This window comes from Corythoichthys intestinalis, chromosome 4, assembly GCF_030265065.1.
Source record: "Corythoichthys intestinalis isolate RoL2023-P3 chromosome 4, ASM3026506v1, whole genome shotgun sequence".
Classification (NCBI taxonomy): domain Eukaryota; kingdom Metazoa; phylum Chordata; class Actinopteri; order Syngnathiformes; family Syngnathidae; genus Corythoichthys; species Corythoichthys intestinalis.
Window position 1 is genome coordinate 28,938,985 of NC_080398.1, and position 23,116 is coordinate 28,962,100.

Here is a 23,116-nt window from a genome sequence, read left to right on the forward strand (position 1 = left end):
TTTATTTCACTGTAAACACAAAGACCGCTGATGTTGTGCTGATGTGCGACTCGAAGGCTTTGACCCCCGTTGTCCCTAACGAAAGTCTATTTGCAAGACCTTGCTCCAGGCACTGTTATTATTTTCACTAGTTGCCAGCCATCTCTTAAATTAACCATCTTCCATCCATTTTTTTATTAAATTTACACTTCCTCATCTCTGCATATTCCCACTCACCTCTACAAACGCGAACAACCAGGAAATGTCATCATGGCGACAACTCAAATGGTTGACGTACACTGATGTTGCGGACAACATACTGTATAATAATTACATTCTCTCGTATTACAGTGCAGGCCTAAAGTATTGGCACCCCTGCAATTCTGTCAGATAATACTCAATTTCTCCCAGCGAATGATTGCAATTACAAATGCATTGGTAGTAATATCTTCATTAATTGTGCTTGCAATGAAAAAAAAACACAAAAGAGAATGGGCAAAAAAATATATCATTATGATTTTTTTTACACAAAACTCCAAAAATGGGCCAGACAAAAGTATTGGCACCCTTTGACAAATCATGTGATGCTTCTCTATTTTGTGCAATTAACAGCACTTGTTACTTACCTGTGGCACCTAACAGGTGGTGGCAAAAACTAAACCACACTTGCAGCCAGTTAAAATGGATTAAGGTTGACTCAACCTCTGTCCTGTGTCCTTGTGTGTACCACATTGAGCATGGAGAAAAGAAAGAAGAACAAAGAACTGTCTGAGGACTTGGGAAGCAAAATTGTGAGGAAGCATGGGCAATCTTAAGGCTAAAAGTCCATCTCCAAAGACCTGAATGTTCCTGTGTTTGCTAGGGGTGTAACGGTACACAAAAATCTCGGATCGGTACGTACCTCGGTTTTGAGGTCACGGTTCAGTTCATTTTTGGTACAGTAAGAAAACAAAATGCAAAATATAAATTAGCTAATTCTTTATTACACACCTTTGTGCTTTCAACAATAGGAACATTAGCCTATAAAAAGCTAGAATTCTGCTCAAAAAGTAGCGGGTTTTCAAAGATAATCCAACAACAATTTCCCTTTCAGACCCCGCGTATTGGAAAGCTTTCTTTCTGAAAGAAAGAAGAAAAAAAAAGTCCTGTGCTAAAGAGAAAAGCAATCCCAATGACAAAGATTTTAACGTATTTTACAAATGAAATGCCTCAATGAATCTTTTTTTTTTTTTTTTTTTTCCTTATGAACGGTTTTCATAAGTGCTATTGGTGGATTTTCTCAAGTTAAAGCGCCACACAGAAATTTGTGTAAGCAAGAGCTGGGTATTATTCTTATTATTTAATTACAGGTGTTTTAGCTCATTTCAATTTATTTTACTAAAATTTATTTTATTATGTGTTTATATTTTACAAATGTGATGTAGTATTCATTTATATTGTATCTTTTATGTTGTATAACTTTAGTACTTATGTGAATATTAGTTCCTACTTGTTTTGTTGTGGTAGGAGGGTTTTATATTGAACACGGGGCCGATTTCGGTTATTATTATAGCAGAGAAGACAGCAGTAATTCAACAAAGACAAGTCAACTGTGCCCGGATCTACCAATCAAGAGATCTGATGGACTCAAAAAGTGGGTTACGATTGCATATTAGTTTGAAAATCGACCGGATCCACCGTATTTTTACACGAGTCACTTCCGGTCTGGCCGAGCCTTGCTACCGGTAGTAGTATTGAAGCAGAGGGTCACGTCTCGCGTCAAATAATAAACTCTGCCGTTCTTTTCGTGTGCGTCGTGTTGAGCCGCTTCTGGGATGCGTCTAACACGCGGCCGCACTGCGACTGGTGTTCATTGGCGGATTGGCTTTAAGCCCGCATTTCACTGCGTTCTCGCGGCGGCCATGTTGTCGCGCCGTTGACGTTTCTGGGTTATACTGTCCTACCGTGTTGGTCCTCATTGTAGTAGAGAAGACAGAGTAAATATAATCTACACAAAGAAACTGTAACCCGATCGACTCACAGCCTCGAAAAGTAAGGGTTACATTACATCAGAAACTCGTTCGGTACGCCTCCATTCCGAACCGAGCACCACGTACCGAAACGGTTCAATACAAATACATGTACCCTTACACCCTTATTGTTTACCGTGTGCAGTGTCATCAATAAGTGTAAAGCCCATGGCACTGTGGCTAACCTCCCTATATGTGGATGGAAAAGAAAATCGACGAGAGATTTCAGCGAAAGATTGTGCAGATGGTGGATAAAGAACCTTGACTAACATTCAAACAACTTCAAGCTGTCCTGCAGTCTGAGGGTACAACAGTGTCAACCCGTACTATCCGTCGGCCTCTGAATGAATAGGGACTCAGTGGTAGGCTACCCAGGAAGACCCCACTTCTGACCCAGAGACAAAAGCAAGGCTGGAGTTTGCCAAAACCTACCTGAGAAAGCCAAAAACGTTTTGGAAGAATGTTCTCTCGTCAGATGAGATAAAAGTAGAGCTTTTGGGGAAAGGGCATCAACATAGAGTTTACAGGAAAAAAGAAAACGAAGCCTTCAAAGAAAAGAACACGGTCCCCATAGTCAAACATGGCGGAGGTTTCCTGATGTTTTGGGGTTGCTTTGCTACCTCTGGCACTGGACTGCTTGACAGTGTGCATGGCATTATGAAGTCTTAAGACAACCAACAGATTTTACAGCACAACGTAGGGCAAAGTGTGAGAAAGCTGGGTCTCCCTCAGAGGTCATGGGTCTTCCAGCAGGACAATGACCCGAAACACACTTCAAAAAGCACTAGAAAATGGTTTGAGAGAAAGCACTGAAGACTTCAAAATTGGCCAGCACTGACGACTTCAAAATTGGCCAGCAATGAGTCCAGACCTGATTTCTATAGAACACCTTTAGGGGCCGTTTACATGGTGACTCTCCAAGAAGACGAAAAATTTCAAATGTGCATCTACATGGTTTCGTTTCCATTCGAACAATGTCGCAATTCCGCATGAAAACGATGTAGTATTCATGCCAGGCCCTAGGGGGCAGTGCAGATTTACAAGGTGACAGCGAATGATGCACTTTGACCCTACGTGGCTCCTCAGTCCGGAAGAAAACATGCCCGCCCATTCGAAGCAGTGGCATTTTCCTTTTGCTTCAAAAGGCACATAAATGGAAGCATTCAACATATTTAAATGTAAAAATATTATTAAAACAGTAAATTAAAGCCGGCGTTCCCCCATTTATTTAATGTTAAATAGCACCGCTGCACACGCCCAATGTGACGTGTACGAGTGCTGACGTTATCGTCGCGGGTCCGGCGCGGCAGTAGCCTTTGATATGCATGCGAAGCAAGCCCCACTCATTCCCCCGCACACGTCACATGATCTGTTCGAAAAAAAAATAATAATTTTGACCCAGTATTAAAAATATGTTTTTTGTTCATTTCATTCATTTTTGTTGCAGTTTTATTGCTTTACAACTTTTATATATAGGAAAGTCAATTTATGCAAGGACACTTTTCGGCCACCGGGGGGGGCTGGCCCCTCCTTAAAATCCGCTTATGATTTTGGACGTCTATCGCAGACTATTGCAATGAATGAGTTAATGTTGTGGAATATGCGGGGGGAAAAAAGGCAAACACCTAATTGGAAGTTGTCAAAATTTAATTAAAATCATTGAATATACTCCACAAATAAGCAAAATGTGAATATATATATATATATCTTTATATATATTGTATGTGATGGAATAATAGTTTGGTCATGGAAGATATGCATTAAATACATAAACAAGCAACAAAACATATAGAAAGCGTTCTTCATTTCATATTCTTCATGTAAAAACGTGAATATTGTGCTAAATAAAACAAGTGCAAATGACTCACAGTGTTTCTGTTAAGAAATATAGATTTCACTACAAAGTAGTGCAGCCCTACTCGTTTAAAACAAGAAGACGCTGAGAATTGTTGGAGTTATTTTCTTTAAGCACTTAAAGGTCTCGTCATTGATTGTGCGGGAATGCAATTTCTCCGAAACGTCATATTTTGAATTGACGTCAATATTAAGCCGTAAATCAGCCAAAAGGGGCATGTTGGCCATTCTACGAAATGGAAATATCATACATTCATATCAATAAATTGTTCCTCAAAATAAATATTGCAAGTGCTCCCGTTTTTGTATGTCTGCGACTTTTTAAGTCTCTGTTTCGGAATCAGTGTTTCCCAGATGAGACACGGCGGAGCTGTACCATTCGGCGGGTTCTTCTCCCTGACGAACGGCGCCGCCCCCGACTCGCTCGTTAAGCATTTCCACAGCCACTTGGTGGAAGGGGTGCTTGCGTTTGGTGTGGCGACGAAGCGTGTTGCGCTCGGCGAAGCGCGTGTGGCAGAGTTGGCACTGGTAAGGTTTCTCGCCCGTGTGAACCCGTTGGTGGCGCTGGAGCTCGCCGGCCTCCCTGAAGCGTTTGGAGCAGATGGGACACACGAAGTTCCTCTGGCCCGTGTGGATGTGCTTGTGTCTCTGTGGGTAGGACCAACACAAGGACTGAGTAAAGTGTTGGTCCAGAATTGTTGAACATTATGGTTTAAAAAAATAAAAAATACGCCTTTTTATTAATTCATTTATTATTTTTTAAACCTGTCCTGTTCAGCTGTTTGACACGAAGAATGGAAGTTTAAGTGCTCGGTTGGTCTGAACAGTTTTAATGTTTCACATTGAGAGTACGACATACTCCCATTGTGACCATTCAACATACCTCGTTTATTATGACAAAGCAGCGAACAGGAAGGGGTTATGGGGGAACAGAAGAAAAGAATCACAAGAGAAGAAAGAAAAGAAGCACAAACAACAACAAGAAATACATAGAACGCCTACACCAACTAGTAATATGTTGGTGCTATCGTCAGCTAGATGTATTTTCGGTTGACAACATGTGGGGGGCCTGTTGAAAAGGGAAAGGGGGGGGAGAGGGGGTAGGGTAGTCTATAAGCTAAGTGACTGAAAGGGGTAGAGTGAACACAAATCAGCTCTGTGATCTACAGGCTTGAAAATGGGTCAGGGGTTACAAAGGTGAGAAGGGTGTGGTGGACATATGTTCCGGCGTTCTGCCAAAATGTCTACAAGTACTACCGTGCGCTCTCAACTTGTTCTGTTTAGATGCATACAGGCAGAACGTACTAAAAAATGCCTTAAGAAAAGACTTAAATGTAGTTATATCAAATAAGGACGGTTTAAATATGCTACGTGACTAATGTGGTTAACTGTGTTAAAGCTACCACAAAAAAAATACAATAGTTAAAAGTATGGGAGGGTAATACATGCAAAAAGTATTTTGAGGGATTGAAAAGGTAATAAAAAAACTCAATAAAAACAAAAATAGTGAGTAATCGCCGCTTTTAACTGATGTGCGCATGCGTGCGAATGTTTGCGCAAGAGCACTGAGCATTGTGTAGGACGTTTCGCCGCGTAGCAAGGAATTGCAGAACACCGGCACACTGTAGAACCCAACAAAATACTGTATTGAGGTCTGTCGAAACACACTGTGTTTCAGTAATCTACAGGAGGCACCACAGACACATATACCTTGTGTTGGCCATGTTTTATTTAGAAACAAAGTTTACTTTGAAGCTAAATGAGTTAGGTGTTCAACACTGTGCACAAATGTCGCACTGAAAAAAAGGCGCCACACGTCCCTGAAATACCAATTACAGTGATATTAGAAAGAAGCTTATGTTTCTTCTTTTAAATTACCGTTAAATACACAAGCTTGACGCTAACTTAACGGGAGCTATTTTTTCACCGGAGATTTGGCTAGCTGTGGCAGTGTTAGACGCAAGCTGCAACAAACGACAGTAAAGTTGTTATACCGCAAAATATGAAAAGGATTGAAACCATTACCCACCAAATTCAATATCCTGGAAAATGCATTCATCTAAAAAAATATTGGGAGTGAGACCTTTCCTCGTCCACCAAACGTGAATTTGTGCTTAGGGCAATATTTTTTTTTTTTTGCTTAGGGCAAGATCATCTGTCGCAATTAGTGATCTTTGACGCTATTCTTTTTTTTTTTTCCCACTTCAAGCTTGTTCCTCACTCAGCGGCTGTGAGACTTAAATTAAAACATCGACGAAGTTGCTCTCCTAGCTAAGCCTAGGCTAAAATTCGTCTTTGTAAGTTTTTAATTAGTTTTTATATTGACTTTGAAAGGAAAATGTGTTTTGTTTTTGGCGAACTTTTTCATGGTGCTAATCTGTTGAAGCTACTCACACGTTTTACTATTGTAAAACGTTTTAAATGTATCCATTTTGTATATTTCAGATATCACGATTTGAGAGCTCAATAAATTGAAGAAAAGTACGTCTTGTGTTTTGTTTTTGGGATCGCTGCAATAGTCCAGCGTCACTGAAACACACAGCAACAAACGGGGGAAGGGGTGAGCACTGCCGCGCCACTTTTGGCTGTATTTTTCACACACGAAAAATAACAGCGAATCCCGTACTACGGTGTGACAGATCATTTTAGTGGTTTTAAACCGCGACGTTTTCATACCATGGTAAACCGTGACACTGGTAACCGGCACATGCCTACTCCCGACCCCCCCCTTAAAAAGTTTCTCCTCGGATCTACACAATTCACGTAGGTCACCCTTTTTTACTTCAAAACAGTGAATTTCGCCGAAAGGTGAGAGATTTTCATGCCTGGATCTAGAACCTAATAATCATGTGAATCCCTTGTGAGTGTAAGCCCGTTGGCGACCGACCCTACGCCTTTTTAACTCATTTGCTCCCAAAAACGATTAAATACGTTCTATTTTTAATTCCATCAGTGTCCAAAAAACGTATTTATACGTCTTTTGCGGGGGTTTTTTTTCACAATCGCCATCTACAGGTTTCCATGTATCTTAGATAGAATGCACAAAGCTCAAAACCCATTTTAAAGCAATAAAACTGGCCACTGGAGGGCAATAGCGGATTTGGTAAGACCCCCAACCTGATTCAACCAGTACAGCGTAGTTGTGACCGTGCTGCTCGCCTCGCCGCTCGCGTCCCCCGCCCCCTCCAGTGTCCCGCACGGAAACGCGCACGGCCAAACCAGTTCCCCCCCAGGAACACAAGTTTCCCAGGCGATCGAGGCAGTGGTCACCACAAAAGAAAACCTTAAAAAAAAATCCATCTTCACGAGACAGGCGGCAATTAGGGAAAAGTTTGACCTGCTATTGCAGCCACCAAGCGTCATCTCTCAGTTATGTGTGAATAAATTGTTACTTTGCTATCAAAAGCTCCATTTGTCTGGTTGTTTATGTTATTTTGTAAAGGGAAAATATTATTCAGATGTTTGGGATGTAACTAAAGCAAAAAATAGCTGTGTTAAAGTCAAAGTTATGTTTGAAATGTATGCGTTTTACAAAAAGCTAATTTTCTCGTTTTTTTCATCAGAAATTGGAAAATTGCTCAAACTAAGCTATTTTCTAATGCTGATTTCTAAAGAATGGAAAAAGATATGAACTTACTTTTTTTTCAGCTGAAAGAAGAGAGTAATCTTTCTTTTGGTGGGTTCCATGTTTATATAGCAAAATAAACCTTGCACAATCAGTCAAAATCCAGTAAAACGGCCAAAGGCGAAGGGTCTCACTCCAGTGAAAATGGCTGGGAGTGAATGATTTAAATGTTCTGCAATTAAGACTTAATTAGCTCTTTTTATAAATCAGTGGGGCAGCACAGTGGTAAAGTGGTTAGCACGTCCGCCTCACAGCTCTGATAATTGTTTCAACCCCGCCTCCAGCCTCCCTGTGTGGAGTTGCTCTCCCCTTACCTGCGTGGGTTTTTCTCCGGGTACTCCCGTTTCCTCCTACATCCCAAAAACATGCATGATAGGCTAATAGGACACTCCATATTGTCTGTAGGTGTGAGTGTGTGCGTGAATGGTTGTTTGTCTCCATGTGCTCTGCGACTGGCTAACAACCAGTTCAGGTACCCTTCCACCAGCCCGTTGTTAGCTGGGATAGACTCCAGCTGCCCCGCGAGTATAGGTGGTTCAGAAGATTAATGAATGAATGGATATAGATCAATGGTAATGTTTTATTACATTATTTATTCGGGTGTTCGCAATATTTGGTATAATCAACGCAACAGCGTAGACTTCACTATCAGTTGACGGGAAATGGGCCGCGGGGCCGCTCCGTAGGTCGCCTATTTTTAAAAGCTTAAAATACAAATATTTTCAAAACCAAAGCCTAAAACCAAAACAGGTGCCTCCCTTAGGCATATATGAGTCTCCATGAGCAGCGGCATCAAAAAATTCAAAGTTGTTCCCTAATAAAATCCCGATTGAGTATTCTTTATATAAGTATAACAAAACTTATAATTGCTCAGATTTTACGCTAGATGCCCAAAAATCACAAAATGCACAGATAATCACCTATGTTTTCATGATCAATAGCAATATTTAACATATATAGGTTTTTGCCCGAAATAGCATTTTTATTTCATTTAGTGCAATTTTGAAGAATTTTCAACAGCTAATAAAACACTCCATTTTCACATCAGAAACTTAATACTTGAGGAAAGCATACAGAATCATCTTTATTTTACTCAACTAAAGCTAATTTTGCATTTTTCTACATACTATCACAACTTATTTAGGATGAATTCTGATGTCACTATTGCCTTAGCATGTCCTGCCAGCTATCTAGTCCTTGTTGTTTTCAGATTGAAATGTGACATAAAATAAGTATTTGGTCTATACCAAAAGTTCATCTCAATACTTTGTTATGTACCTTTTGATGGCAATAACGAAGGCCAAACGTTTTCTGTAACTCTTCACAAGCTTTTCACACACTGTTGCTGGTAATTTGGCCCATTCCTCCATGCAGATCTCCTCTAGAGCAGTGATGTTTTGGGGCTGTCGTTGGGCAACACCGACTTTCAACTCCCTCCACAGATTTCCTATGGGGTTGAGATCTGGAGACTGGCTACGCCACTCCAGGACCTTGAAATGCTTCTTACGAAGCCACTCCTTTGGTGCCCTGGCTGTGTGTTTGGGATCATTGTCATGCTGAAAGACCCAGCCACGTCTCATCTTCAATGCCCTTGCTGATGGAAGGAGATTTTCACTCAAAATCTCTCAATACATGGCCCCATTCATTCTTTCCTTTACACAAATCAGTCGTCCTGGTCCCTTTGCAGAAAAACAGCCCCAAAGCATGATGTTTCCACCCCCATGCTTCACAGTGGGCATGGTGTTCTTCGGATACAATTGAGTATTCTTTCTCATCCAAACACGAGAACCTGTGTTTCTACTAAAAAGGTTCTATTTTGGTGTCATCTGACCATAACACATTCTCCCAGTCCTCTTCTGGATCATCCAAAATGCTCTCTAGCGAACCGCAGACAGGCCTGGACGTGTACTGGCTTCAGCAGGGGGACATGTCTGGCAGTGCAGGATTTGAGTCCCTGGCGGCGCATTGTGTTACTGATAGTAACCTTTGTTACTGTGGTCCCAGCTCTCTGTAGGTCATTCACTAGGTCGCCCCGTGTGGTTCTGGGATTTTTGCTCACCGTTCTTGTTATCATTTTGACGCCACGGGATGAGATCTTGCATGGAGCCCCAGATCGAGGGAGATTATCAGTGGTGTTGTATGTCTTCCATTTTCTAATAATTTCTCCCACAGTTGATTTCTTTACACCAAGCGAAGAGTGAAGAGTTACAGAAAACGTTTGGCCTCCGTTATCGCCAACAAAGGGTACATAACAAAGTATTGAAATGAAGCTTTGGTATTGACCAAATACTTGTTTTCCACCATGATTTGCCAATAAATTCTTTAAAAATCAAACAATGTGATTTTCTGGGGTTTTTTTCCACATTCTGTCTTTCATGGTTGAGGTTTACCCATGTTGACAATTACAGGCCTCTCTAATCTTTTCAAGTAGGAGAACTTGCACAATTGGTGGTTGACTAAATACTTATTTGCCCTACTGTATTGTAAGTGCATGTGATCTATCAATCCATATTAACTTTGAATATCAGGCTAAACGGGGATTATCTATGTCTATTATTTGTGTCCGCTTTTTCGAAATCAAAATATGATCACCCTAGAATGACGTAGAGCCAGCATGTGCAGTCATTTGTTTTAATGCTTCTGCGCATGCGGGTCAGTTTGCTCAGCACCTGTCGGACTGCAAATTAGTGCGCATGCGTAATATTTGAACAGGCTCAATGGACAAAGGCAGTCTGAACGGGCACGCCAAGAAATCAATTATGACAAAAAATCAGAATTGTGCATTAAGCCGTGCGGTATGAATCTAGCCTATATGCTCATATGGGTGAGGAGCACAGTGTGGCATGAGGAAAAACTCCTCAGCATATAAGCAATAGAAAATTGCGGCTATTAGCGTCAATGGCAGCGAATGGGTTTGTGCTATCCATTCCTCACTAGAAGCCAGTCACGAACGAATGACAAATTTGTTATTTTTAAGGGCAACGTTGTTTAACATCCGTGTTTGCTCTGCACTAACCTGCAAATGGCTGGAGCGTTTGAAGGCTTTGTTGCACTGCAGGCAAACGTGAGGCTTCTTCTGTGAGTGCGTGATGGCGTGGCGTTCCAAGTCAGAGAGGTAAAAGAAGATCCGCGGGCACAGCTGGCAATAGAGCACCCGCCGGGCAGCCGGGTCATCGGGCGATTCCTTGGGAGACAGCGAGTCCGACGGGTCCAGGGGCTCCAGTTTAGGCGGCGAGGGAGGAGCAGCAGAGCTGGAGAAGTACATGTGGTCGTCCAGGGGTAAGCGCTCAGAGTCCGTCAGGGGATCCGGTGGTTGGGCGTTTGAGGGTTCTAGCGTCAAAGTAGCAGCGACTGCTGTTAAAGATGATGGCTTATCACTCTCGTTTGAGACCTGCTCTGCAGATATGGCTTCAGTTCCGACAGATGAGTCCACATGAGGAGGAATGAGAGAAGTAGAAACAGCAGACAGGCTAGAGGCCAGGACACTACTGGATACGCCTGACAGAATTACAGGGGAGTTATTGAGGCCCAAACCCATGACAGGTTGAGGCAATGCGGTACCGGAAGCCAGAGGAAGCGAGATCTGAGATAGCTGACCAGTTGAGGGATCCAGGATGGCAATAGGGGTGGAGGTAGAGTCACCAGAGGAGAGGAAGAGAAAAATAGGGGCAGAAGAACCAGTAGCAGTGGGGTTGACAGAAAGACTCAGAGGGGTAGAGGGGAGCAGGATGGGTGCACTGGAAGATGGCATGTTGAGGATCTGAATCGGTTGGTTGGGGATGGCTAGTCCAGAAACCTCGGAGGAGCTTACACCCAAAATGTCATGGACTTGTTGAGTCGTAGACGGCGACTCAGACAACCCATCACCGGAAGGTGCATTTGGTGCATCAGGCGAATTTTGACTGAGGTCTGGACCTCCTGAGGCGGACAAATGCGAGGAACCTTCGCTCTCGCCCCGTTCCTCGGAGGCGGCGATGTCCACTTGTGGCACCCTGAGTCCATCAGGGCTGAGCGTGTACGGAATGCCCTGGTCGTCTATGAGAAGAAGGTCCTGGGTGAGGACAGAAGTGGGGTAAAAGAAGGGCAGTGCCTCTTCATCCTCCTCCACCACATCCCGGTCGCCCTCACCCTCATATTCGTCCACCTCCATAATCAGCAAGCTGTCGCATGCGTCTAGAAGTCGTCCGTGTCTGGGGTCCCTGTTCTCTCTTTTCTTGGGGAGACTCAAGTCTAGCGGCTCTGTCTGCTCCTCCACCCACGCCACATCCTTCCATCCCTCCACTGGCTTCTCTAAACATTCTTCCTTCACTCCCAGATTTGGCAAATTCACACTACTGGCTTCATGAGTTCCTTTTACAGTTAATGAGAGCTCTGAGAGGATGTTTTCAGCAACTGAAACATCACTTGTACGCGTCCCTGCCGTGAGCGCTTGTCTCTGTTCCTTGGCCTCAAAGATAGATATTTGGTTTGTTTTTCGTGCACTACCGAAATGCGGGTCTTTGGTGCAGCTATCGGGCGTTTGGCACAGAGGGGAAACCAAAATTTGGATTCTGATTGGCTGCCTCGACCCGTTAGTCTCGCTTTGTTCCTGGGGGGCGAGCTCGCAAGTCCCGCCCACCTCTGGCTTTGTCCTGTTGATTGAAACTGCATCCTGGTTGATAGGGAGCAAACGGAGGCTACCTGCAATGGTAGCGTCGGAGACAGCCCCCTGCCGGTCTCCTTTCGACTCCTCGCTCAGCAGGTTGGATGCTCCCGCACACTGGCTGCCATTTTGGACCTCTGGGCTGCCTCCTGACAGGACTGTAGCCAGCTGAACATCCATTTTGGTTCATACCCATTTAGACATCTTGAATTAAAGAACAAAATAACACGTTAGTGGTTCAAATTCGTAAAGTATGATAACATAAACTAAAATAAGTGTGTAGGAGGTGGAGAGCTTATGCTTAATGAAAAAAATAGGAGCTTCTTGTTTCGAAGACACATTTTGAGCCTAGAAACAGCATACGATTAACTTGTTTGCACAACAGCGTATCATAGATATAAATGTTAAGTTCTTCATTTGACTGTTTACTGTTCATGGTCTACAAGTAAGGTAACCAATATATCAAGTTTTATTGGAGGAATCAATGTCAGTTCCCTTTTAGTCTATCAACCACCCTCTTTGGCGACTAGCCTTTGACTGACATTCATGACAGCAAGTAAGATCTCATTTTTGCATGAGTCACAACATATAGAGTGCATTCAACCTTTTCTGCTAGTGCAAAACATTAGAAACTTTTACATTTCTGCCTTAGTAAGGGTGGAATACAGGATCAGGTCTTGAATTAAGTTAACTTTTCATACCACAACTACTAAGTGGGGAGCTGGGACAGAGAAAGGTGAAGCAGTAGGTGAAGCATGTCCAGACAGCTATCAGTCTTTTTTCAGGGTTGACATTTGAAGCAAGGGCATTATAAATCATCACGGCAAGGTCATAACAAAAAATATTCCCAACTGTTTTTTGCCTCAGGGTTCAATGTGACAAAAAACAGTATACTTTTGTGTAGATAAGAAAAAAAATGTATTGTATCTGTATCCAATACACAGGGATGTCCCAATTCGTTCACGTGATCGGAAATCGGTGCGATCGTGCCATTTTTCAGAGGATCGGAATTGAGTGAAAAGGATCGGGTTTTTAATTAAAAATATATCATGTGTTTTTGTTTTCTGGTTCATGCTTAGAGGTGTGCGAAATTTCCTATTCTTAGATTATTCGCAATTCTGCGTGGAAGATTCGAGAACGATTCACAAACATCCGAATTCCGATTATTGAAATATGCCAAGTAAAGCGGTATTAAAACACAGTCAGGGCGGTCTTCGGGTGCAATGAGGAACGGACCGAGAGTAAACATGCTCAACTCACGGCTCTGGCTCAACTCATGCCGCTAGATAAAAAAACAATAATACCTGACTGCGGCCGACAGCCGCTACAAACTACGCCCACATAATGCTACGGTAGATATCACATGTATAAAGATCTAGATGCGAAATGACAGACTCAGCAGCATTAGCACATGTATAGAAAACAAGATGCCAAATGACAGACTTGCCGGTGTTAGTAAACAGCCACCATCTTAAAACAGTAGACTTCTCTGGAAGGCTGTTGTAGCAAACCTTCCGAGCCAACCTAATTAACTTTTTATCTAAAATAATCCTAAATCTGCAAAATCTCGACTTGAATCCATCTTTAAATGATGAAACAGTTTTAAAACTTTCACATGTCGACAGTAAACAGAAGGGAAATTATGGAATAACTGGACCAATTTTAATTTTAACAACATAATGATTCACAACATTAAATTAATTGACTGTAGTTTAAAACTGCTGATAAAGAATGGGGACTTGAGTATTTTTTTTACTGTTTTGAACTGTTAACTTGATACTGTCATTGCAATTTATTTAAGCCTGAGAGGATTTTTGTACATCTTTTTAACTAATGTACAAAACATTAAAAACAGCTAATAGCTTGAGTGAGGTGGGGGGTTAGGTGCATCAATAATTGATTTATAATTAATAATAGAGATGCCGATCGATCGGGTCCGATCACGTCATTTTCAAAGTATCGGAATTAGCAAAAAAATATCGGCCATGCCTTTTTTAAATATATATATATTTTTTTTAATTAAATCGTTTTCTAATTATATTTAACGTTACAGACATAATATGTTACACTCATCCAGAGTCTTTAGTTTAGGCTTAAGGTAGGGTTATCAAATTTATCCCGATATCGGCGGTAATTAATTTTTTATAAAATGTATCACGTTAAAATATTAAACGCAATTAATGCATGCACTGCACGACTCACTCACGCATTGTCGCGCTCAATCTGTAATGGCGCCGTTTTACCTATAAAGAGAGATAAAAGGCAGCGTAAAATGAGTAGAGTGAATTTTGGCAGCCTTTGGAACCTTTCTAAAGCCTTACAATCCCTCTCCCTTCGATTAGAAATATCATGGGAAGCAATGTGGGGAAGCAAGGTAGCAACTGATCTTTTTCTTAACACCTTATGTTATTTCCCAACGCAGAGAAGATATATCACTTGCTAGCACTACGCACAGTCTTGGTTCCACTTCCCATCATGCATTTGGGCATGGCTACAGTCACATTTACTGAAAGCTCAACAAATACACTAGATGGCAATATTTAGTCACAATATACAAAGTCACAAGTCTTTCTATCCGTGGATCCCTCTCACAGAAAGAATGTTAATAATGTAAATGCCATCTTGAGGATTTATTGTCATAATAAACAAATACAGTACTTATGTACTGTATGTTGAATGTATATAATCGTCCGAGTTTTATTCATTTTTTTCTTAATGCATTGCCAAACGTATATGAGCGGGAAAAATTATCGGGAATGATTGGAATTGAATCGGGAGCAAAAAAAAGCAATCAGATCGGGAAATATCGGGATCGGCAGATACTCAAACTAAAACGATCGGGATCGGATCGGGAGCAAAAAAATAAGATCGGAACAACCCTAATAAGTAATTGTAATCGAATTGTTAGGTGCCCCAAGATTCCCACCTCTATTCATACTCGTACAGCCTCTCACCCTCCCTCATGCTGCTTTTCTTGGTCAACAGTGCAGCTTATGTTAGGAAGTTAACGATGATTAACACGTTTGTAGCTTTGATCTGGAAAGCAAAGGCTCGGTAGCTCTACGATCAAAGACACAAATGAGTTCATCATCGTTTAGTCAGTCTTCACTGTGACAGGCTGTTCTCGGCCGCGTGTCAAAGCGTGAGTGCATTTAAGGGGACTTATTCAATAAAGCATTTAATAAAGAAAAACATTTTTCTACTTTATTCTTCTCTAAAAATAATTCTTTTTATGAGGGCGGCCCGGTGGGACAGTGGTTAGAACGTCCACCTCACAGTTCTGGGATTGTGGGTTCAGTCCTGGCTCTGGCCTTCCCATGTGGAGTTTGTGTGGGTTTTCACCGGGTTCCTGCCATCCCCAAAGACATGCACGGTATGCTGATTGAACACTCCAAATTGTTAGTAGGTGTGAGTCTGTACATCAGGGGTGTCCAAACTTTTTGCAAAGGGGGCCAGATTTGTTGTGGTAGAAAATGTGGGGGGCTGACCTTGGCGGACGTTCTTTACGTAGAACAATATATTTCAGAAAATTTTAGCAAGCCATTCTGGGTGTCACATTTGCTTTATCATTTTTTTTAAATGAATAATTTCAACAATCTCGCAACTAGCCTTTGTGGCGTTCTCTTTCGACTCTCGAGCTCTTGCGAAATACTGCTGCTATGAAATTAAACTAGCTTTAAGTTGCTTCAATTTCTCACTCCGTACCTTCCCTGTAATCTTGTCGTACATGTTTGGTAATATCGCCTCACATTGAACTCTTTTAAAAACAGCCACTGTCTCTTTTCAAATGAGGCACACACAGTTGTTGCATATTTTTGTGAAGAAATAGTCCAATTTCCACCTATCGTTGAAGCGTTGGTCGTCGCAGTCAAATTTCTTTTTTTTTGTTGATTATAGCCATTTTAGAAAATTGAAAGTAAAGGATCACACGGGGTAATGTTGCTTAGAGTGCTGCTGCCTTTTAGTGGGTAAATGAGGAGCAGCATTTAGTGCGTAAGCTACTTCATATTCTGGTAGCAGTACTGCTGACCAATTTATTAAGTCTGTGTGCGGGCCAAATGTTATTGATTTTATGACAGAGACTGGGGGCCGGATGAAATTTGACCACGGGCTGCATTTTGCCCCCGAGCCGGACTTTGGACATGTCTGGTGTACATGAACTGTTATGTTTCTACATGTGCTGCCAACTTGTACAGGGTGTACCATGCCTTTATCCTGGAGTTAGCTGTGGTAGGCTCCAGCACCTCCATGACACTTGTGAGGATAAGCGGTTCAGAGGATGAATGAATTATATGAATGTTATGGAGAGTGATTAAAAGTATGGCGTTAAAGTTGATACAATAAAAAATGTGCTGGTGAACCTTGTAAAAAAAGTTCAGCACACCAGTGCAACCAATGCAAAAAGTAAGTGTGGGACCTTGGTAATATATATATAAATTGCAATGTTAATTTTTTCCAATATTGTTCAGGCTAAATTTATATATTCTTTTTACTTTTTAACAAAATAGGGCAGAAACACAATGGCATTGCCAAAAGATACAAACTTATATGTTTTATACTCCACAACACTCCCGGAAAAAAATGGAAGTACAGTAAAAAGTACAGTCCTGTAACATGTTTGGAACTTTTGTTCAAATCAAAACAAAAACAAAAAAAAACTTTTTTCGATATCGGCTCGGGACTCAGTCTCAACAGATTCTCAAAGTCAGGTGACTCGGACTTGGGTGCAAAAATATGCGATCGGGACATCCCTAGTATTACATATAGTAGTGCGTTACGATATAACGATATATATTGCCAAAACGATGTAAGAATTCAATTGACATTGTACATGTTTCATTGTCATTATCACCATGAATAGACCTGTCTGTGCAATACACATTTTGACCAGCAGATAATGCCCAATTTGCGCTGACTTGCTAAATTGATGGTATTCCATATACCATAATAGTACCACCATTCAGCCAAAAGATGTTCTTCTCGCTACTTAACAGTTCTCCAACTGAATCGCACTGCAAATTGCACGTGAGTAGGGCATGTAAGACAATTGAAAATAGTAACACAAACAATCCACACAGAACACAACACAATTCATTCCAATATCAGTAGTACAGGTAGTCCCCGGGATACGAAAAAGTTTCGTTCCGACGCTGGCGACGTAACACGAATTTCGCGTAAGTTGGATTTAACACTTTAAGTACACCATAATAACCATCCAAACAGTCCAAAAGTATTACTGGACTGTCTCAGGAAATTAGAATACACAATATTCTAATTTTTTGAGACAGTCCTGTGTATATATACAGGACTGTCTCAGGAAATTAGAATACACAATATTCTAATTTCCTGACTGTCTCAGGAAATTAGAATATTGTGTATTCTAATTTCCTGAGACAGTCCTGTATATTTTGTTTAAAGATGGAGGATACACTGTCCTTTGGTGGCAGCGTTGAGGAAGGCTGGACTGTTGCCTTGTATGACTGAGAAGCAGACTGAGATGTCTAACATGGATACAGGATAGCTGCGCTCTGGTTTGGCCTACATAAGGCCAAAATCTATATATGTTTGTGTATGCATATGTAATTAATTTGCTATGAAAATCAACAAAACGTTAGCATTCGAAGCATTTAAGCTAGTGGACTTTTGTTAGGAAAATTAGGTTAATTTAATCAACTAAATTTACATATTGATCAGACTAGATGGATGTTAGAACACCAATTGTTTTGTGTCAAGTGTTTTATTGTTAAAATGAATCTCATTTTGAACATAAGTGTACTTATGTGTGTTACAGCTTTACAAATTGTCAAAAATGAAGGAAGGCAAAAGCTTCAAAAAACACAACTGCCTTGTTTTGCTGTCTGTAAAGCTGAACAACTTCATGTTTAGTGAGGACAGAACACATCATATCAATAAATTAAAGTAAAAAATAAGATACTGGGAGGTACAATTAGGTGCAGTTTATGTGACTTTAATTAAAAACAAAACAAACAAACAAAAAAACGAATGGGGACAAAATGACGGACAAGATTCCGCTATCGTCAAGTCAAAATCCCATAAGTTATGTAAATTGTAACGAGAGGACTACCTGTAATTAATTAATGATTAATATTATTCTAACTTATCATAAAAGTCAAAACCAATCACAAGTATTAGATATATCTCATTACATTTAAGAGAAAATATGTATTTTTCTGTGCTGCTTCTGTTTACACTGGATAGTTGTAAGTTGCAACACTACTAGATACATTTAACATTTGTGGCAGATTAGTTTTATGTCAATTAAAAAAGAAAAAAAGTAGGGGGAAGAGCTGTCATGAATTTTGTATGAATTTTCACCAAATAATTAGATCTGTATTATATCAAGGCATATCGGTATGTTGATAAAAAACTGCCCGTATCACACAGCACTAACATATACAGTGCCCTCCATATTTATTGGCACCCCTGAAAAAGATGTGTTTTTTTAGCTTCTAATAATTTTTTTTTATTCAAATAATATGGGACCTTAATGGAAAAAAAGAGAAAAATCCAACCTTCAATACAAGTGCATTCATTCAGTGGGGAAAAAATCCCACATAAACAAAAAATTATTTGACATCAATGTGTGTCACAATTATTACCACCCCTGATGTTAATACTTTGTACAACCACCTTTTGCCAACAAAACAAGGTCTGGGGACTGAGATGGCCATGGGGGGAGCTTGATTTTGTGTCCGCTGAACCATTTCTGTGTAGATTTGGCCATATGTTTAGGGTCATTGTCTTGCTGGAAGACCCAGTGACGACCCATCTTCAGCATTCGGGCAGAGGGCAACAGATTTGGATTCAAAATGTCCTGGTATTTCAAAGCATTCATGATGCCATGCACCCTAACAAGGTTCCCAGGGCTTTTGGAAGCGAAACAGCCCCACAGCGTCACTGACCCACCCCCATACTTCACAGTGGGTATGAGGTGCTTTTCAGCATGCGCACCTTTCCTGGCACGCCAGACCCACTTAGAGTGTTTGCTGCCAAAAAGCTCAATCTTGGTGTCATCTGACCAAAGCACACGGTCCCAGAGTGTATTTTTGTGTGAAACCAAGATTGAGCTTTTTGGCAACAAACACCAAGTGGGTTTGGCGTGCCACGAAAGATGCGCATGCTGAAAAGCACCTCATACCCACTGTGAAGTATGGGGGTGGGTCAGTGATGCTGTGGGGCTGTTTTGCTTCTAAAGGCCCTGGGAACCTTGTTAGGGTGCATGGCATCATGAATGCTTTGAAATACCAGGACATTTTAAAACCAAATTTGTTGCCCTCTGCCCGAAAGCTGAAGATGGGTCGTCACTGGGTCTTTCAGCAAGACAATGACCCTAAACATATGGCCAAATCTACACAGAAATGGTTCACCAGACACAAAATCAAGCTCCTCCCATGGCCATCTCAGTCCCCAGACCTTGTTTTGCTGGCAAAAGGGGGTTGTACAAATTATTAACACCAAGGGTGCTAATAATTGTGACACACATTATTTGATGTCAAATAATTTTTTCTTTATGTGGGATTTTTTCCCCACTGAATGAATGCACTTGTATTGAAGGTTGGATTTTTCTCTTTTTTTCCATTAAGGTCCCATATTATTTGAATTAAAAAAAAAAACAATTATTAGAAACTAAAAAAACACATCTTTTTCAGGGATGCCAATAATAATAGAGGGCACTGTAGGGCGATCATTTTGGGCTTGTTGTTTGAGAAGTAACTTGTGAGGAAAAAAAAGATTTAGAATATTTTCATTAAAAAACATTAATGTTATCAAATTGGTGCACAAAGAACTCGATTGCACAGCATTGTAAAAATACAGTATGTCATTACACGGTAACGCTTGCTCCGTAGCCGCCGTATTTAATGTTTTGTTTTGACCGTTTCATTTTTATGATCTAGCGGTATATTTAATACAAATATCTATTGTAGTTATGATGTAATAAGTTCGTAAGCATAGAATATGTAAGAATATGGCACAAAGCAGTACAGTCAGTTACTGGGTTGTTTTCCATTTAACTCTTTCAGTGCTTCTACCATGAATCAATGAGCTTATCACTTAAGATGAATGTCAAGCACCGCCAATAGCAGCCAATTAGTTCAAATCAAGAGCATTGGAAGAATACATCAGTTTATCATTAGATCACTAGTAGACGTCCAATCCATTTGAAGTGGTAGACCAACTCCCCACTTCAAATGAATTAGACGTCTAGCGCCGTCAATGGCAGCCAATGAGGTAATAAATGTTTCCATAACTATATTCACTGTAGATGATTTTAGTACGGCTCCAGCAAATTGGGACTTCCAAAAAGATTCAAGTTACGTCACCATGTTGTAAAGCGAGGACCCCTGTATGTGGGTCAAGTTAAGGGAGCGAGATGCTAATGAGCCTGTCACGTGACCTCACAAAACTACACAGCGTCCTATCAAATGTGACGTTCACGGACACGCTGATAAATTATGAAACAAAATTTAAAAAAAAAAAAAAAAAAATCTTAAAGGGCTCGTGTGGGGGTGTAGCCGCAACACATTGTCTCTCCTACTTCCTCATGTAGACACACAGTGTTACTGATATGATTAGAATAAAACCCGTTCGTGGTCCTTCCTGTGTCGGAACAGAAAAGAAGACGGCGATAGGAGACGAATAGCCAAACAGCAGGACGCCATTACGCATAGTCCGAGGTGCGAGCTGTCAGAGAGAGCCGTGACGTGCGTGGGTTCGAACCTGCGACGTCGCCGACCGGCACGCTGACTCGTCGTCGTACCAGAGAAGCATGCACAAGGGGATTATATTTACAGCGGTGTGCTGGAAGCGAGAACGCCGCGGCTTCTTCCTCGAACCTCCAGCCAGCCATTTTAGAAGCCGAGGGTCCGAGAGCGAGAGCGGGACAAACTTTACAGCCGCCCCCACCGAACCCAGCTCCTCCCGGCGGCTGTTGACGACGACGGGACGAGGCTTGGAAGATGCATTTTGGGAAAATGTTTATGAAAAAACAAAATAGAAATGAAAAGTGAGCTCCACCCATACGCAGCCGCCGTGCTTACCCGAGTCGTGCACGCTTCCGGAGGACCAAATATGTCTGAGCTGTGTGCAGGCTGCAGGGTGATGCTGGCTGGGGCTCGGCGAGGGAGGGAGGGGTCAGGGGGAGTTGCTATGGCGGAGCAGCCTACCGGGTCCGAGCAGCGGCCATCTTCAGCCTATTAGGCATGGAGGCTGCTATGGAACCTGCAGCCCGCAGGCAACCGCTGGAGAGGATGGAGACGTTTAAATGAAGTCTGATGACATCCGGCTGAAGTATAGACTCACACTTCCTGTACAGGACTCTTTTACTGTATACTAGGGCTGCCACGATTAATCGATGAGCGAATTCATTGACAGCTATTTTGATAGTCATGGTTTTGACAGATTGTTGACCTGAAATTTTTACAAATCATCTTTCCTGAGCTCCTTTTCGCAAATATTCTTTTATATATTAGTTTATACAGCCAAATACTATATAACTAAAGACACAATTCAAATTCTCAGAGATTACTCAAAAGGCTTTATAATTCCTAAACACACTTCAAATTCTCAGAGGTTACTCAACAGGCTTTATTATTCCTAAAAAATAATCAAACATTAAAATGCAAAAAAAAAAAAAAAAAAAACAATTAAATAATGATATAATAATAATAATATAATGCAGATCAATGGAAATGTAGTCCAGTCAATACACACATACAGGCTATGCGCCATCTAAACATTTTTATGAATTACGATCACGACAATTGTCGTTGACAAATTGTTATTCCCGCTCGATTGTTATTCTCATTCAATGTTCTAAATTGCACGCAAAAAATAACCGAAATAAACTGACAAACAATTCAACCAGCATGTTTCCAAACGCAGCAGTTAGAAACTACATTTCCCATAATGCCTAGTGTGGCTTAGCTCACTGACATCTATCCTATTAGCGAGCACTGGTAGCCAAGGCAAAATCAAACATTGCTATAAAAGTTTATAATCATCGGCGGCGCAACAATGCGACACCAAACGGGATTTTACATATAACACCAGTACAAAGCTCCGACGGAAGTCGACAGTTGCCGAAAAGTAAGTTTAGCAAGTATACATATCGATAGCCTGTGAGCTCCTGTCGTGACGAAGGTTTGTTTGTGAATGAGAATTGACAGTTAACGACATGATAAAGCCAGTGTGTGACTGCGCACGCACGCGCAAATTTGTATCCAAAGTAGAATTAAGGTTTTTTTTTTTTTTTTTTTTTTTTTTTTTTTTTTTTTTGCTTAATTGCTCTTTTGTGTACATGAGCATTTGAGTGTATACGTATTGATCGTAATGAAAGGCAGCACAGTACCGTAGTATTCTGTGTAAAGCGTCAGTAAATTTCAACACACACTAATTGGTCCCGTTAAAAATAATGAAATCTGGACATTTTTATGAATTTATAAAACCCCGGCGGACGCCCCGGACAGGATGTGAAAAGTGGACATGTCCAGGCAAAAGAGGACGTTTGGGCACCCTAACGTAGAGACAAGCAGCCACCCATGCACACACTCATAACTATGGGCAATTTGGAGTGTTCAATCAGCCTACCGTGCACATGTTTGCCAAGATTGAACTGAGAACTCACTCAGAACCGTGAGATGGACATTCTAACCACTCCGCCACAACAGTGTTTTTTTTTTTTTTTTTTTTTTTTTTTTTTTTGTTATTTTGAAAGATTGTTGACCTAAAAGGAGTCCAAATCCTCTTTTTGAGTCTCCTAAATATAATTTTTTAATTTTCCCAAAAAGTTACATAAAGGAACTATTTTCTAGCACAGTAGGTTATAGTACTTTTTATACTTTTACTTAAAAGTGCTTCACATTGTATTGCATTATTCTCTCACATTCACCTGCCATTCATACACCAATAATTGGCTGCTGCCATCAGATTAAGAGCAAATTATGGTCCAGTGTCTTGCCCAAGGACACATTAACAGTGGGCAATCAA

The 23,116-nt window shown here is 41.1% G+C and overlaps 1 protein-coding gene across 4 annotated transcripts; it reads right to left on the minus strand.

The window, feature by feature from the left end:
* Positions 1-3,391: 3,391 nt before the first annotated feature.
* On the minus strand, positions 3,392-21,629 carry LOC130915280 (zinc finger protein 398). Of its 4 annotated transcripts, XM_057835213.1 has the most exons (4): positions 21,169-21,629; positions 20,849-21,079; positions 10,484-12,313; positions 3,392-4,490 (listed from the first exon to the last, which is right to left on the minus strand). In XM_057835213.1, the coding sequence occupies exons 3-4, from the start codon at positions 12,287-12,289 to the stop codon at positions 4,164-4,166; spliced, it is 2,133 nt and encodes a 710-aa protein (XP_057691196.1). In that variant the 5' UTR covers positions 12,290-12,313; positions 20,849-21,079; positions 21,169-21,629; the 3' UTR covers positions 3,392-4,163. The 4 variants fall into 4 exon arrangements, with proteins under 4 accessions (XP_057691196.1, XP_057691197.1, XP_057691195.1 ...); XM_057835214.1 differs by lacking the exon at positions 20,849-21,079; XM_057835212.1 differs by lacking the exon at positions 21,169-21,629 and having other exon boundaries at positions 20,921-21,157.
* Between the last annotated feature and the right edge of the window lie 1,487 nt (positions 21,630-23,116).